Source organism: Sebastes fasciatus, chromosome 16 (assembly GCF_043250625.1).
Source record: "Sebastes fasciatus isolate fSebFas1 chromosome 16, fSebFas1.pri, whole genome shotgun sequence".
Classification (NCBI taxonomy): Eukaryota; Metazoa; Chordata; class Actinopteri; order Perciformes; family Sebastidae; genus Sebastes; species Sebastes fasciatus.
Window position 1 is genome coordinate 16,517,835 of NC_133810.1, and position 14,843 is coordinate 16,532,677.

Genomic DNA, 14,843 nt, shown 5'->3' on the forward strand with positions numbered 1-14,843 from the left:
ACAAAACATTTAAACATGTAATCAGGGTTAGGGTAAGAGTTGGGGTCTGTTAGCTGGTGTGAATCAGTCTACGGCTCAATTAGTAACCAGTTACAGCAATATTACATAAGAGAGTACCTCTTAACTCAGTCTATAATACAGTGTTATGTGTGTATGTATGTGCGTGTGTGTGTCTTATACGATGTCCACTCTGTATCTAGGCCACAGCGAGGTTTAGTCATTGCTCAGTTTCAAATCTCATCTTCTCAGCGTCACCACCTCTTATTACATAATGAGAGCGGTAACGAGATATTTTAAACTCTTACTCAAACCTCCTTTTCTTTTTTTTTTTTAAATGATCAAGTCTTTCTTAGAAAGTGGCTCAGTCGCGATAAACTGACAGTTCAAAAGGCCGCTCTGGAAGACCTCTCCAACTTCAACAAAATGTTGAGAGGGGCCTTGAGTTCAGTCTGTCTTTCTTTCATTTTTTATTTTTTTTGTGGTGCATCCTTCAGCAGAGGGTCTTGAGTGCACCTGAAGCACAGAGGAGAGTCTGCATGGGGTAGGGCGGCGGAGACACCACCTCCTCGACCACCTGCTCTGGCCGGAAGGAGAACGGCTGCAGCTGGACCTTCTTCTTTAGGAGCTGTCCGATTCCCATAGAGGGGAACTTGCTGCGGTGCGTCGGGCTGTCGGGATCGCTGCTGCTGCTGCTGTTGGAAGGAGGGCTGAATGCCGAGGTGGGTTTGAGGGGGCTGAAGGCGGACTTCGGTGGGCTAAAAGCTGAGCTGCCCGGGGGGCTTCCTACGGTGCTGGGAGGGCTGCCGCTGGTGTCAGAAGAGCCGCCCCAATCTGACGAGATGCTCTTTTTGGGCTGCGGGTTGACGATGAGCACGGGAGGACTGGGGATTGTCGCCTTCTTCAAGTACGAGGAGTCGGGTTGGAAGGCAGAGACGTGGCGGGGCGGGGACAGTGTCCCGTTGGTCAGCTTGTACCAGGGCGAGGCCGGGGTGTCTTCGATTTGCTCGGCTTTGGAGAGGGAGCCGAAGGAATGCATGCCGATCGGTGACGGTGCCGGCGGGGCGGGGATGTTGTGTTCCGGGCTCGTGTTGACTTGTGGGAGGGTGGCCAAGCGCCTCCGCTGCTGAGGGGTGTTGTTAAAGAGAGGTTGGATCTCTAGATATTCCATGGAAGAAGAGGCGACGGTGCCGGGTGGCGCTAGAGGTGAATTACGATGGCCACCAGTTATGGCACGTAATAGACCTGAGGGAGGAGATGAGAAGCATTGTTAAATTTATGAAATACTGTCAAACTTGCTGCAGGTACCTTAGGCAACTGAGTGAAAGGTTGAGAACGGCAGCTTCTATATATTTTTGCAGAATGCCCTGTGTTGGACTAGAGTCTATATATTATGTCAGAGGAGACACTCCTCTCACATATATAATCATCTCGGAGCATGTAACAAAGACGTGTAAAGGTACAAGAACATTATGTATGGATTTAAACCTTGTGAAGACCAGCCTGTCAGGACAGGCTGGATATGGAACGGCGCCATGGTCTTTCTCTATACCACTTATATGCAAAAGAGGAGTGGGAAAGGCCCCTGGGTTCCTTGTTGTCACTTGTAAGCTCTTCTCCAAGTTGTTAAAAAGCCCAGCCTAGTTGCTGGCTGCACAATTAATCAAAATGTTATCAAAATTGCAATATGGCCAAATGCATTTTTCAAATCACAGGAGATGCGAAATGTTGTCAAAATACCATTTTAAATTAAATATTGTGGTGCTGCAGAGATGTCCTAGCCTGCACATCATATACTACAGACTCAAGAAAACATCTTTGTTTGGTACAGATCCCGGCAAAAATCACACCGTAATCATTTTAATGTTTTTCAATGAAAATGAGAATAATGATGTAAGAATTATTCTCTAAATCACTCAGCCCTAGCCCAGTTTGAAAGAATTTAATTTGATAATGCAGCTGAGATTAAATTCAGTTTAAGTCCAAATATACTTACTTCTGTCTGTCAACAGGTAAATACAATTCTTAAAAGTGTTTGTGTGTTCGCCCTACGATTGACTGGCAACCTGTCCAGGATGTTTCCTCTCAGATGGATGGGTGGGTGGTTGGACGGATGGACAGACAAACAATGGATGGATGGATGGATGGATGGATGGATGGATGGATGGATGGATGGATGGATGGATGGATGGATGGATGGATGGATGGATGGATGGATGGATGGATGGATGGATGGATGGATGGATGGATGGATGAGTGGGTAACTACCAGTGGCGGCTGGTGGATTTTTTTTTGGGTAGGGCCAATCAATTTCAACAAACGCCGGTCTGTTGTTTTATGCTGAGTCCAGGAGGTTGATCTGGGCCCAGTTGTTTCACCAGGAGTTTCTCCGCCAAAGTCCTTCTCTCAAACGGGTCTTGGAGGAGAGATTTGATCGAGTTAGGGATGAGTCTTGCAAGAGTAACGCTACTAGTGCTTGGCTGTTCCATTGTCATGCCGTTAAAATGGGCTGTGAGAGAAGAGAAGTGGAGAGAAGCGAGAGACGAGAAGACAAGATCACGCGAGAACTGACATGAGCCCTGACGAGAACAGAGAGAGACACACGTGAACGTGCGCGCGCACACCATGGGCCAAATCAGTTTGGCCCTCCCGGAAGTCTTTTTTACGGCGCTGATTGGATGAATTGTATGTCATTCATGCTTGTAATCATATATCTTTAATCAGTGATTGGCTGTACTGCTTATTAGACCCGCCTTCCTTGGGCCAAATTCATTTGGCCCCAGAAAGTGCACGTGCAGCAGAGCAGCTGAGAGGTGCACTAGCAGAGAGTTCAAGGAGGAAAGCAGATATTTGGCGCAGTTATCCTATTTTACAAATATTACGGGTATATTCCATAGGTCAAAAACACACATATTGCCAATTTTTATAATTTTTATAATTTTTATAATTTATAATTTTATAATTTTTTTTTTTTTTTTTTTTGGTGGCTCAAGGTGGGTGGGGCCAGGCCCCGTGGCCCTCTATTGGCCGGCCGCCACTGGTAACTACGTATGTGTGAAGAACATGCATGCTCAGTCAACCTACCCTGTATGAATAAAGGTAAATGAAATACATAGAATAAATGAAGTGACAATCTTTTAAAACAAATATCTATTTTTTCTTTCCACAAATCTGCCCAGGTATTTTTGCACGGCACCGTATGATCCCTCACCTGTTCGGTGTTTCTTCTCCTTGCTGGGCCCCTTGGCAACAGCAAGGTATACGGGCGTCTGCTTCGGCGGGATCGTGAGCTTGTCGACGTGCTTTCTCCACTGGGTCTGGAAGTATTCGCTCTTCTGCTTTTCTCCTTTCTTTTTCTCTTGGAACTGCATCTCCTAAACAGACAGGGGCAAATCGGCGCATTAGAACAGCCCTTAGCATTTGATAAACCTGTTGTGCAACCAGATTTGCCACCCAATAATTCTTGCTCTCAGGTAACCCTTTCAGGACACAGAACCTGAATTCACGTGTCCTTGAGAAACACAGTGCGAGGATGCGCTTACCCTGTACTCTTTAGAGAGTCTCTTCATTTTCTTGTTGAGGAGGAAGTAGACGGCCAGCGTGTGGCAGGCGCGGTTGGTGAGGACGGCGCTCAGCACCTCGCTGTGCTTGTAGTTCATCTTCTCCGTCATGTGCAGCAACACCGTGTGGTTTATCTCCTCAATGTGGATCCTGGACACAGGAACGGAGGGCAGAGCGAAAAAAATGAATGCTTTGTGTTGCTTTAAATTTAAATTTAAAAACAAAACAAATATAAAAGACGACATACTGCTGCGAAACACAAACTTTAAAATGTGTGTGAGTCTACCTGTTGAGGTACGGTGCCCCCGTGTTCTTGTTGGCCAGCTGCAGCCAGGAATCAGCCATCACCTGATGGATATTGGGACGCTTGTTGGGATCTGGCTCAAGAAGCTTCTTCAGGAGACAGATTGCAGCTGGGACAGAGAGAGAGAGGGAGAATAAATATTCAGAAGCTGCCACCGATGTTCAACTCGCTGCATGAAGAGGAAAATTTTCCAATATTGAAACATGTTTTTACATGACATATTTTTCCTTCAGGAATGTCACTGTGACTCCTCTGGGACTAGCCATGGGAAAGAACATTAATATTGCCACATTTCTCTGCCTCCTGGCACAACACTCAACCGTTTTTTGATTACTAGTTGGAGCAGAGGTAAAAGTGTCTCAATCCCTTTGTCCCGTCACAGGTGCACATACGCATTGACAACAAGCTTGGCCTTCATCCTCCTCATCCGCTTTCGTTCCGTTATAACATAAGACGGATGAGGTGACACATCTATGGCGTTAGCTTTGTTTAATGGTCACTTACATAACTGGGTTATGTTATGTACGTTACTGGTATTAGAGATTGACACTGTTGTGATAGAACAACTGTGGTATGAGCGTCGCTACCTCCAGCGAAGCGTATACACACACCTGCGTTCCAGTGAAATGTGTTTCATCTTATTTCCTCATCTTGTTTTACAGACAATTAGTCAGAACTCGATGAATGCTTGATGTGGAAAAGGTGACGCTATTGCTGCCTTAAATGTCATAGAAGAATGTGAAGTGGTAGGACACTGTTGTGATGGAAGTAAACAACTGTGGTATGAGCGTCGCTACTTCCAGCGAAGCGTAGACACACACCTGTGTTCCAGTGAAATGTGTTTCATCTTATTTCCTAATCTTGTTTTACAGACAATTAGTCAGAACTCGATGAATGCTGGATGCTGAAAGGGTGACGCTAATGCTGTCTTAAATGTGTAAGAAGAAGGTGAAGTAGTAGGAATAGTTGGAAAAATGGGAATGGGTTTAATTTGTATTAATGTCATTGGTAAAGCTGAATAATACCAATACTGTGGTGTATAAAAGATGTGGAATATTTTAACCCATTTGTGCCCAAAGACTATATTTAGTATGATGAGGAAAAATACCACAACATTTGTTCTGATTGGTCAAAAGTCTTGAAATTTGGTACGGCCACACCTTCTTGCAATTCTCTCACAGCAAAACTTTTAAATTTTTAGATCACAAGAAAAACACTTTTATTAATAGACAAATCAGGATTTTTGAAAAGTGACGGAAACACGCTAACATTGTGTTTATTAAATGTTTTCCATATGATTTTTTTTTTACACTGCATATGTGTGCATATCTTTGATATTGTTATAACTTGTTATGAGATCAAATAGATCCCAAATACTTGATTGTGCTCCTTGTAGTTTTTTGGGATACAGTGCTTTTCTTATCATACTTTATCTAGTATTTGGGTAGATGGAACTACTCTATTTTCCTCAAATATAATGGACGCTACTGCAATTGCTGACTTTAATATGACAAAGATGAAGTAGTAGGAATATTTTTTTTCTCAAGTCTAATTAAAAAGACAGTGTGCCGCTTTCTCTGGACTTCTGACAAGTCCTCTGAGGCAATTACCATTATTAAATAAATCTTTTTCATGCAGTGCCAGCAACTTAACAGGAAAACCTGACGCTAATTTTGCGGTTTTGGTTTGTGCACTTCTTTACACGTGCGCTGCCAACACGTGTCCTCATTGCATTTGGACTTCTACCATGTTGTTGAGGATTTTCCTTCCCTTTGCTTAACCGCTAATGGTTTTTGATTTACACAATACAAAAATATTATAATAATATTATTTCATACACATATATATATATATATATGTGTATATACATATATAGTGCTATATTTGTGCATACAGTAAGTATGTCAAAGATACGTAAGGGTGGTGACTCATGGGTGTGTATTTCTGCCAAAGCTGCCAAGTTCAGTCTTGAGAAATGCTTGTCACGATGCACATGTACACGTGCAAGAAATATTCATCAAGATGCACATGTACACGTGCAACAAACAAAAAGCACTGATTCTGGCAGTTTCACAATGTTCCAATACAACCTTATTAGTCATCACCTTATCGCAAAATCACTGATATGTGCAAACTTTTAGGTACGCACGTTGTCTGAGGATTGTGTTTCTTTTGAGAAGATTTAAAAGAGCACTAAAGGAGTCTTAATCAACAAGTCTAAATCACTAAGACACATCTGATTTCTTATTTGGATAGTACTTTTACCATTTTTTGCCACGCTTTTTAGCCATTTGCTTTTCATTTAGTCTTTTTAGTTGGGTGACGGTTAAATAAAAAAGCTTCTGAAAGCACACCGTCAAGAGAGCTTGTTTATTAAGGCCAGTTGGATAGCCTGACAAAAAGCTAAACAAAGAAAGCAACTTCAAGCAATAAAGAGCAGCTTATTATCTATCTATATCCTTAATCAGCCTTTCTTGGCAGACACAGTGACCTCAATTCTTTCTCTCACGTGCAATCATAACCTGAAATTATCCTGTTTAGACGCCTCATATATTTCAACTCAACGCTCATGTCAGTTTTATCCTGAGGGGTAATTAGGTTGATATGGGAGTATCTGATCTGGCGTCATAACACACATAGATACTACATCTTTTCTTCACCTGAGAGGAACGTATTGTCCTGATTTGATCAGGACAAGGCGTGTGCATTTTAGTGCGTTCGGTGTTTACCTGAGGAGAGCGAGGGAGGTAGAGGGTTCATCTCCTTGTCCACCATCTTCTGGTGCAGGGCTCGGAGACTGAAGGGCTCCACGGTGAACGGCAGAGTCCCAGTTAACATGGCGTACATGTTCACACCACTGGAAGATCAAAACACACACTTCAGCTCAGGGGGGGAAATAAACTAATGTATTTCAATAAGTTTATTTGGCAACAACTGATTAAATTTTTTTTTAAAAAGGAGTGTACACTCACATGGACCAGACATCTACTTTAGGCCCGTACTTCTTCCTGGAGAGCAGCTCTGGGGCGGCGTATGCCGGACTTCCACACTGGGTGCTGAACGGGTCCGAGTATCCCAAGATGCCAGCACAGTTACTGAGGCCAAAATCTGAGGAAAGGAAGAGGCGGGGTGAGTGTTGTTTCTGGGTTTATTACCGTCTTTCCAGCTAGCTCATTAAACGAGTCGCCCCCATCACGGCGTTACACCACAAACAGAAGCAGATTAGCACTATGGTGAGAGCTCGTAAAAGCTTTAACAGGATATTTAATTGCTCTTAGCTCCTCACCACATGTGGGACGCTGTGACACTGCACTCCAACTGAGAAAATCTTTCTATTACTGTAAAATAACTGTCATCAAAGGCCTTCTTTTATTATTAATTGCTTGAATATTATTCTTGTTCTTTGCTTGTTGGAAATGTTGTATTTTATAAATTAATTTGTTGTATTTGTAGGGAAAAAGAAGCAGCAAAGCATTGAACAAGAAAAAGAAACAGAGGTGATTTACCTATGAGCTTGATGTTGTCCTGCTCATCCAATAGGAGGTTTTCTATCTTCAGGTCCCTGTAAGACAAAGAGTTTCAGTGTTTACATTAGATTGCTTATCATCATCATCATACAATGCACAAGCAGGAGAGGTCAAAACCCCCGCAAGCTCCAACACATGCCCCTCCCAATGTGGGTCACGCTGGCTGATTTTCAGGGTCTATTGTGTCCCTCCAGATCTTGGAAATCCTGTTATACAGTTATCTACATAAGCCATCTCATCATGATAGAAATTTAGTTCCCAGGCTCTGAGCGAAAAAAGAATTGAATACTCCCGGGAAGAGCTTTGTGAATCTGAAATTTGATTTAGATGCAGTTTATGTTTTTTTTATTTCTCCACTAAATCAAATCATTTTATCATAAAATCGAACAATATTTGTAGGAGAAAATGCACTGGAATGATTCATATCTGTGCATTGTGCATAGAAATCCAGGTGTTGTGTAAATCGTTTTCTTTTTTAAATCGTATTTATCTTTTTAAGAAATTCTTCGCTGCTCTCTTGGAAACCTCTTAACGCATGGAAAATATGGTTATTTGTGGATTAACAGTAATGTGCACAATACGGACTTAACCCACACTTTGAGAAAGAGGATCTTTAAAGTCAGCTTTGGTTTAACCCTTAAACGGCACAAAGCTCTCTTGAGCGATGGAAGGCAAACTGTCAATATTTTTTTGGAAGCATTTATACAAATTTAACATTGGAGAGCAATGTGTGTGTGTGTTTTTTTCTTTCTCTTTCTCTGCATTATTTTAATTTTAGTGTTTTTTTTTACCTGTGCACCACTCCCGCCCTGTGCAGGTGCTCAACAGCCAGCACCAACTGCCGGATGTACTTCTGAGTCTCCCGCTCATCCAGGCGTTTCTTGTCGTAAATGCGGTTCATGAGATTCCCGCCGGGACACAGCTCCATCACCAGGTAGTAGCTGTTCTCTGTCTCCAGGATGTCCAGCAGCTGCGTGATGTTGGGGTGGCGGATCATCTGCTGGATGTGGCCCTCCCTCCGCAGGTTCTTGGTCACATACGAGTCCTTCTTGGCCTTCCGCTTGTCGATCACCTTCACCGCCACCTGGAGAAAATCGAGACAGGAGAGAGAGAAAGAGAGAGATAAGAGATGCGGAACTAATTTAAGGCAAAGCACATGACTTGGCAGCTAAAGTTTGGCTCTTGCTCCACGTGATATTGTGAATTACACCCACGTAGAGTAGCTTGGAGAGTTTCCAGAGAGTTGTAGTGTAACAGGTGACAAGCTGCTCGGTCTACATTGCAGGGTATATAACTCGACACTGACCTCCCTGTCACAGCTGCTCCCAATGTGGGGCAACCCAGGCGCTATAGGGCCCCGAGGCTGCAGGAGGGGGAGGTATATGTGTGTGTGTGTCGGAGGGGTTACTGAACCATCATAAACTAGGGGAAAAGCAAATGTTACCCTATCTGTTGAGAAGGCGCCAAGGCCAAATGGACAGTTGATATTCCCCCCATTTGCCACAAGTTTAATCGCAGCTAAACACACACGAGGGGCGGCAACAAATGTAGAAAGGAGACCGAGGAGAGATGCAGATTCAACAGGCAGATGTGTTAAGTTTTTTTGTCTTTAATTACTCATCCCAGTGTCTTCTTTCTATGTTTCTCCACCCTTGTTGTGTCATTGGAAGAAAAACCCTGCAGTCTCCTCATAAAAAAGCCACAGAACATGTCCTTTATGACAAACACTTCCCTCCTCTGTGGCTAATTACATTCAATAACGTACCCCCATCTACTCTATTTCATCCTTCGCCCGTGTCTCCTTGTGTCCCGTCTAGACTTGAGTTCAAGAGCATGGCGACCATACACAGCAAATCATCTCAAGGAGAGCCCACCGACATGGAAAGGCATGACCGGGCGAAGCTAATCACCATATCCATTAATGAAATGGTGGAGGGCCAAAGTGGTTGTGTGTGTGTGTGCGTCTCTTCTCTTTTCTTCTGTCCTTCAGCGTCGTCTTTATTTTATACTTTCGTCCTTTCATCTCTGATAATTGATTCACCTCTTTTACAGCTGCTAATTAAACCTGGCTGAATGTGCGTGTGTCACCATACAGTAATAGATGGCCCATGTTTATGCCAGGCTGTATGGATAAGGGTGTGGGGTATGTATGGGGGGTTGGGGCACTGTATTTACAGTAGGCTAGTCTATATGTAGAGAGAGGGGCGGGGGGGTTGGGGATATAGAGGGGGAGGGGTGTGCCCAGCCCAGCCAGGGGGCTTCTGGGGGATTCAGTTGTTTATCAGGCGCCCCTCAGACAGAAAAGGGGGGAGGTTGGGGGGGTCTATGGAGGGGAAAGTGGGTTACAGACATCAAAAACACATGCATATGACCTCCCAAGCCGCCCTGGCCATCACAGCATCCCTCACCTCTCCTCACTTTCATAAACACACACTCTCATCCCTTGCATCCACACTGACTTTCTAGTGATGCTAAAAAAAGCATCCCGTACTGTATTTCCCTTTACCCCCGGCTACCCCTTTCTTTTACTGGAATAAACTCACTACCCTCCGCTCCCTCCCTCCCTCCCAGCGCCTGCCTGTTGGACCCTGAATGAGAGTGTGTGTAAAAGAGAGGGAGAGCATGTGCTGTGTTGTGTGATTGCCAGCGTTTGCATCATCCTCAACAAAGAGAGGAGTGAGGGGAGAAGGAAAGAGGAGAGGAGATAGAGAGGAGCGCTTTCTTTTCTCCTCACAGCAACAGAACGGGAGGAGGGGGGGCACAGGATGAGCTAATATTTAATATGCTTTAATTATAATGTGCTAAATGTGAATTTAGGGTGACCAATATATATAGACACATGGGTTTACATGTATAGGGAGACATAAAGGAAAAAGGGGGGTACTTTGTTTTCTAATATGTAAATCTCACTGGATGCCCCTCAACACAGCCTGGAGAGACAAAGGCAACCAGTGGCCCAATGGTGGGCCATATAAAAAGCCCTGTGCTGGCGGAATCCTAATGAGGCTGAAGCCCATTTATCAACCACATCATTTCATATGCAAGTAGCAGCTCTGCTCTCTCATAGGCCGGACGGTTTTTCCCTCTCTGTCCCTATCACAGGCTTGGGCGCCCACAAAGGTGATATCACCACCACCACCAGCAGACAAAGAAGGAACACAGAGAGCACACAACTAGTTACCCAACACATGTTAAGACAGGCAGCTCTCTCTCACACACAATAAAAGTAAATATTGTCACTTGGTGCTTGGCTAGAAAACAAGTCCTGCTGTGCATATGGCTGAGTTCAACAGCTGGTGGAGCCTGCATGAGCTCATTAACACAGAGCCTCCCATTGCCAAACGGAGCTGAGCACTTTCTCAGAGAGAGCTGAGGACTGATTAGGTGGACACAAATCATACTGTATGGCTGAACTATGAAGGAGTTTTTCTTGGTTGGCATGCAAGCATGTGACAGCTGATACTGTCCACTGAAATGACATTTGAAACCCCATGCTTGCATTCCACTCTTAAAGGTTAAAAGATTAGACAGCAACAAACTCATCATTTTCAAAAAGAAAAAAAAGTTTTTTGTCACAAAAGTTGTTTTTTTGAAGTGCAAGAAATCAGAACTTTAATTCTGATTGAATGTGATAGGATCACAAGATTGCATATAAAGCCTAAGGAATACAAAAATGTATATACACACACAATTTAACAAATAAAAACCCCGTTTGCATTTCCATTTTGTAATCTTACCTTTTCCCCAGTCATCGCATGGAGACCTTCTCTAACTTTGGCGAAGGATCCTTCTCCCAGCTTCCTCCCGATCAGATAGTTCCCGACCCGCTTGGTGTGGTAAAAGTTCTTGAGGATGTCCGCGGCAGGACTGCATAGAGAGGCCGGCGTTGCGCTGTCACTCCCGGCACTGTTTGTTGGGCTTTTACCCTCATATAAACCGTGGTTGTTGTCCACTACCATGTCTGCAACTGGCATCACAAGCTCCCTTGTCAAAAAGATATCCCCGTTTGAACAAGGGAGGGAAATTACTGCAGCTCTCCCACCGCAATAGGCGGGTATTAAACGCTTAACGTGCCTGCGTCTTTGCCCCTAATAACAAATTAAGGGAACCGGAGCTTTGCGCCACCTGTTCAGCCTCAAAGCATCCAGTGCGCGCACTCAGCAGATTCCGAGACACGTCTTGATATGATGAGCAGCTTAGATTGAAAACGACGCAGGCAATCATGGGAAATTTATTAACTGACGCAACCTGTCTTAATACTTGTGATGGTTTAAAAAAATTGTCAGAGGCAGGCTCTTTCACGCAGCGTTCCTGAACGTCTCCAGGAGAAGTCTGAGCGCAAGCAGCGTGTTGTTCAGTTTGAACTGACTTTACCGGTCATATGGGTGGGCGTTTCTTAGTGTTAGGGTGAAAAACACACACACACACACACACACACACACACATACACACACATACATACACACACAGCCCCTCACACTGTGGTGGTGGTAGCCGGGGTGATTTTCAATCCAATCAGCTCAGGCAGGGCGGAGCACATGTGAGAACAAGGAGGCATGGTGCGCTCAGATTGTCCACGGCTTTGAACAAAGAATTTGTGTGTTTGTAACACTGTCAGTACAAATATTTAAATATTTCATTGTAATTCCTGCATCAACATGATATTTGGCTGTCTGCGTCAATTATATTGTCAGGTTTATTTGGGTAGGATTGTGCGTAAAAGGGATCCAAATGTTGACACCATGTGCTGTGGCACCACGCAGCCTCCTTAATTACACTGGCATAGAGGTGTAGGCTACACACATGGCTTATGGAATAACATGATCATATATATGTCTGTGAGAAATGGTAAATTTTATAGGATGGCCATCATCTATCCAGTACCATTTTTTTGTGTGTTGTTGGTTGTTGCTGAACTTGGAGTTCTGCCAACAATTGCAAGTTGTACTCCACAGTACACCAGCAGCAGACAAAGAAGCATTTGCTTTTTTTTTTTCTCAGGCTCGCTCATTGAGGTGTTCACTGGCCTAATTAACATGGTGTTCATCATCACTCATTCAGAGGAGGACACCTGCTGGGAGGGGCAACAGTTTGAGACACATTTTTTTTCCCCTGTATTTGCCTTCAGCTCAGGTTAATCTGACCCAATATGATCATATTATGTTTTTTTCCTGCAGGGGCCAGACAAAATAACAGAAACAACTGGCAATATAATGAAATCCAAAAGAATAGCCCTGCCATAACTACTGCACAATGTGAAGCATATGTTGTTTTTTTTGAGTCAGAGGTGTTGATTCAAATCTGTGGTGTTACTGCATCAGATTTAATTATATAGCCTTTACAGGTGTGCTCTGTTGTGTTCATTCCTTGTATGGATTCCTAGAAGGAGTGAGAAAAAATACATCTGCACATACAGTTTGACTTGCCTGCTGGACCATGCTTTCTAGACACCAAACCAGACACCCAGACATGGAACCAAAAGTACAAGTATACCACCATCTATTGGAGGCATTTTGTACTACAAGAACACACAGTCAGTCCAACTACTTAAGACCTGTGTGAGCCTGCAGTCTTGCTGAACTTTCATCCTTCATTTTCAGTCATTCTTTGACTTAAAGCAAGTAGTCTGTAGATTAGTCCTTGGAGTTTAACATTATCCTGTAAAATAAAGATACTTGGAACCATCCATGAAGATTATCTGTTGTAGGGATGCACCAATCCAACTATTTCAGTCCCGATACCTACATCGATACCGAGTACCGATCTGATACCAGTGTTTTATTAATAAGCTGTATGCCTCACTGTGGTGGAAGTGACTGGGATCATAAGGCAACATCAGGCTTGACTTAAACATTGCCTTTCCTAACTTTGTACAAAAAATGTGACCAATAAATACATAGATATACATTTATTTAATTGTTATTTATTATTAAAATAATAAATTCTGCACCAGCAACTTGGTAAAAAATCGTCAAATGTTGCACGTGTCATTTAATGGTTTAAATTTTAGAAGCATCACACCACTATCAAAGTGAATATTTCACTAATACTCCTTAAATTTGTGACTTGGAAAACTTTAAAGGTAGATGTTGTATTTTGCTCAGTCTTCATCTTAGAAACATCTGGTGATGATGACAAGACTAGGCTATTAGGAATTGATACTTTTAATTGCGTAGCACAGTAATAAAAATAATTAGGGCTGTCAAAGTGAACGTGTTAACGCAAGTTCATTTTAACGCCAATAATTTCTTTAACGCATTAACACAACATGTGATTTTTAGGTTGTAGCGGGCTCAGTTTTAGAGATAAAGTGAAGATACTGGCATCATATGAAACTAGAAAACGTAAGGAATACTAGGTCATACTAGCTTGTCGGGAAGGAGGCTAAATAACGCTACGTACTTACGCAAAATTTTGGCGAGGAAAAACTGGCATGGCCATTTTAAAAGGGGTCCCTTGACCTCTGACCTCAAGATATGTGAATGAAAATGGGTTCTATGGGTACCCACGAGTCTCCCCTTTACAGACATGCCCAAGGTTTATACTTGAATTGTAATTCCTGTTGATTTTGTTGTCGTTGGTGTAAGATTTTTTATTGTAATAATAAATCACAAATAAATAAATGTATATTCATGTATTTATTGGTCATATTTTGTTTTACAAAGTTAGGAAAGCAATGTTTAAGTCAAGCCTGATGTTTCTTTACACATAAAGGAATGATTACTTCCACACAGTGAGGCATACAGCTTATTTATCAAACACTGGTAACAGATCGGTACTCTGTATCAGCCGACACCCAAAACCCAGGTATCACTATCGGTATCGGGATTGAAAATGTGGGATCAATGCATCCCTTAATCACATGCAGTTTGGGGCAAGTCATAGTCAAGTCAGAACACTGACACACTGACAGCTGTTGTTGCCTGTTGGGCTTCAGTTTGCCATGTTATGATTTGAGCATATTTTTTTTATGCTAAATAAAATTTGATTTAATGCCACTTATTTCTTTAATCGACTTGCGATTTTTAGGTTGTATATGGCTCATGATCGTGAAGGAGGTTAAATAACGCTCCAAACTTCCCCTAAATTTTGGTGAGGAAAAACTGTCATGTCAATTTTCAAAGGGGTCCTTTGACCTCTGACCTCAAGATATGTGAATGAAAATGGGTTCTATGGGTAACGACGAGTCTCCACCTTTACAGACATGCCCAGTTTATGATAATCACATGCAGTTTGGGGCAAGTCATAGTCAAGTCAGCACATCATGTTATGATTTGAGCAAATTTTTTTTTTATGCTAAATGCAGTACCTTTGAGGGTTTCTGGGAAATATTTGTTATTGTTTTGTGTTGTTAATTGATTTCCAATAATAAATATATACATACATTTGCATAAAGCAAGCATATTCCCATGTTGATAAGAGTATTAAATACTTAACAAATCTCCCTTTAAGGT

The 14,843-nt window shown here is 42.8% G+C and overlaps 1 protein-coding gene across 1 annotated transcript; it reads right to left on the reverse strand.

The window, feature by feature from the left end:
• Nucleotides 1-312: 312 nt before the first annotated feature.
• On the reverse strand, nucleotides 313-11,766 carry hunk (hormonally up-regulated Neu-associated kinase). Its single transcript, XM_074611189.1, has 9 exons — nucleotides 11,127-11,766; nucleotides 8,181-8,473; nucleotides 7,369-7,424; nucleotides 6,835-6,970; nucleotides 6,592-6,719; nucleotides 3,845-3,971; nucleotides 3,540-3,708; nucleotides 3,209-3,371; nucleotides 313-1,242 (listed from the first exon to the last, which is right to left on the reverse strand). The coding sequence occupies exons 1-9, from the start codon at nucleotides 11,361-11,363 to the stop codon at nucleotides 491-493; spliced, it is 2,061 nt and encodes a 686-aa protein (XP_074467290.1). The 5' UTR covers nucleotides 11,364-11,766; the 3' UTR covers nucleotides 313-490.
• Between the last annotated feature and the right edge of the window lie 3,077 nt (nucleotides 11,767-14,843).

What these genes read in the sequence shown, in the direction of transcription:
- hunk (XM_074611189.1), bottom strand. Translation starts at nt 11,363, where the DNA reads ATGCCAGTTGCAGACATGGTAGTGGACAACAACCACGGTTTATATGAG. An exon ending in ATGCGATGACTGGGGAAAAG is followed by an intron (nt 8,474 to 11,126) that starts GTAAGATTACAA and finishes GATTTTCTCCAG; the next exon opens with GTGGCGGTGAAGGTGATCGA. An exon ending in AGGGCGGGAGTGGTGCACAG is followed by an intron (nt 7,425 to 8,180) that starts GTAAAAAAAAAC and finishes TTTGTCTTACAG; the next exon opens with GGACCTGAAGATAGAAAACC.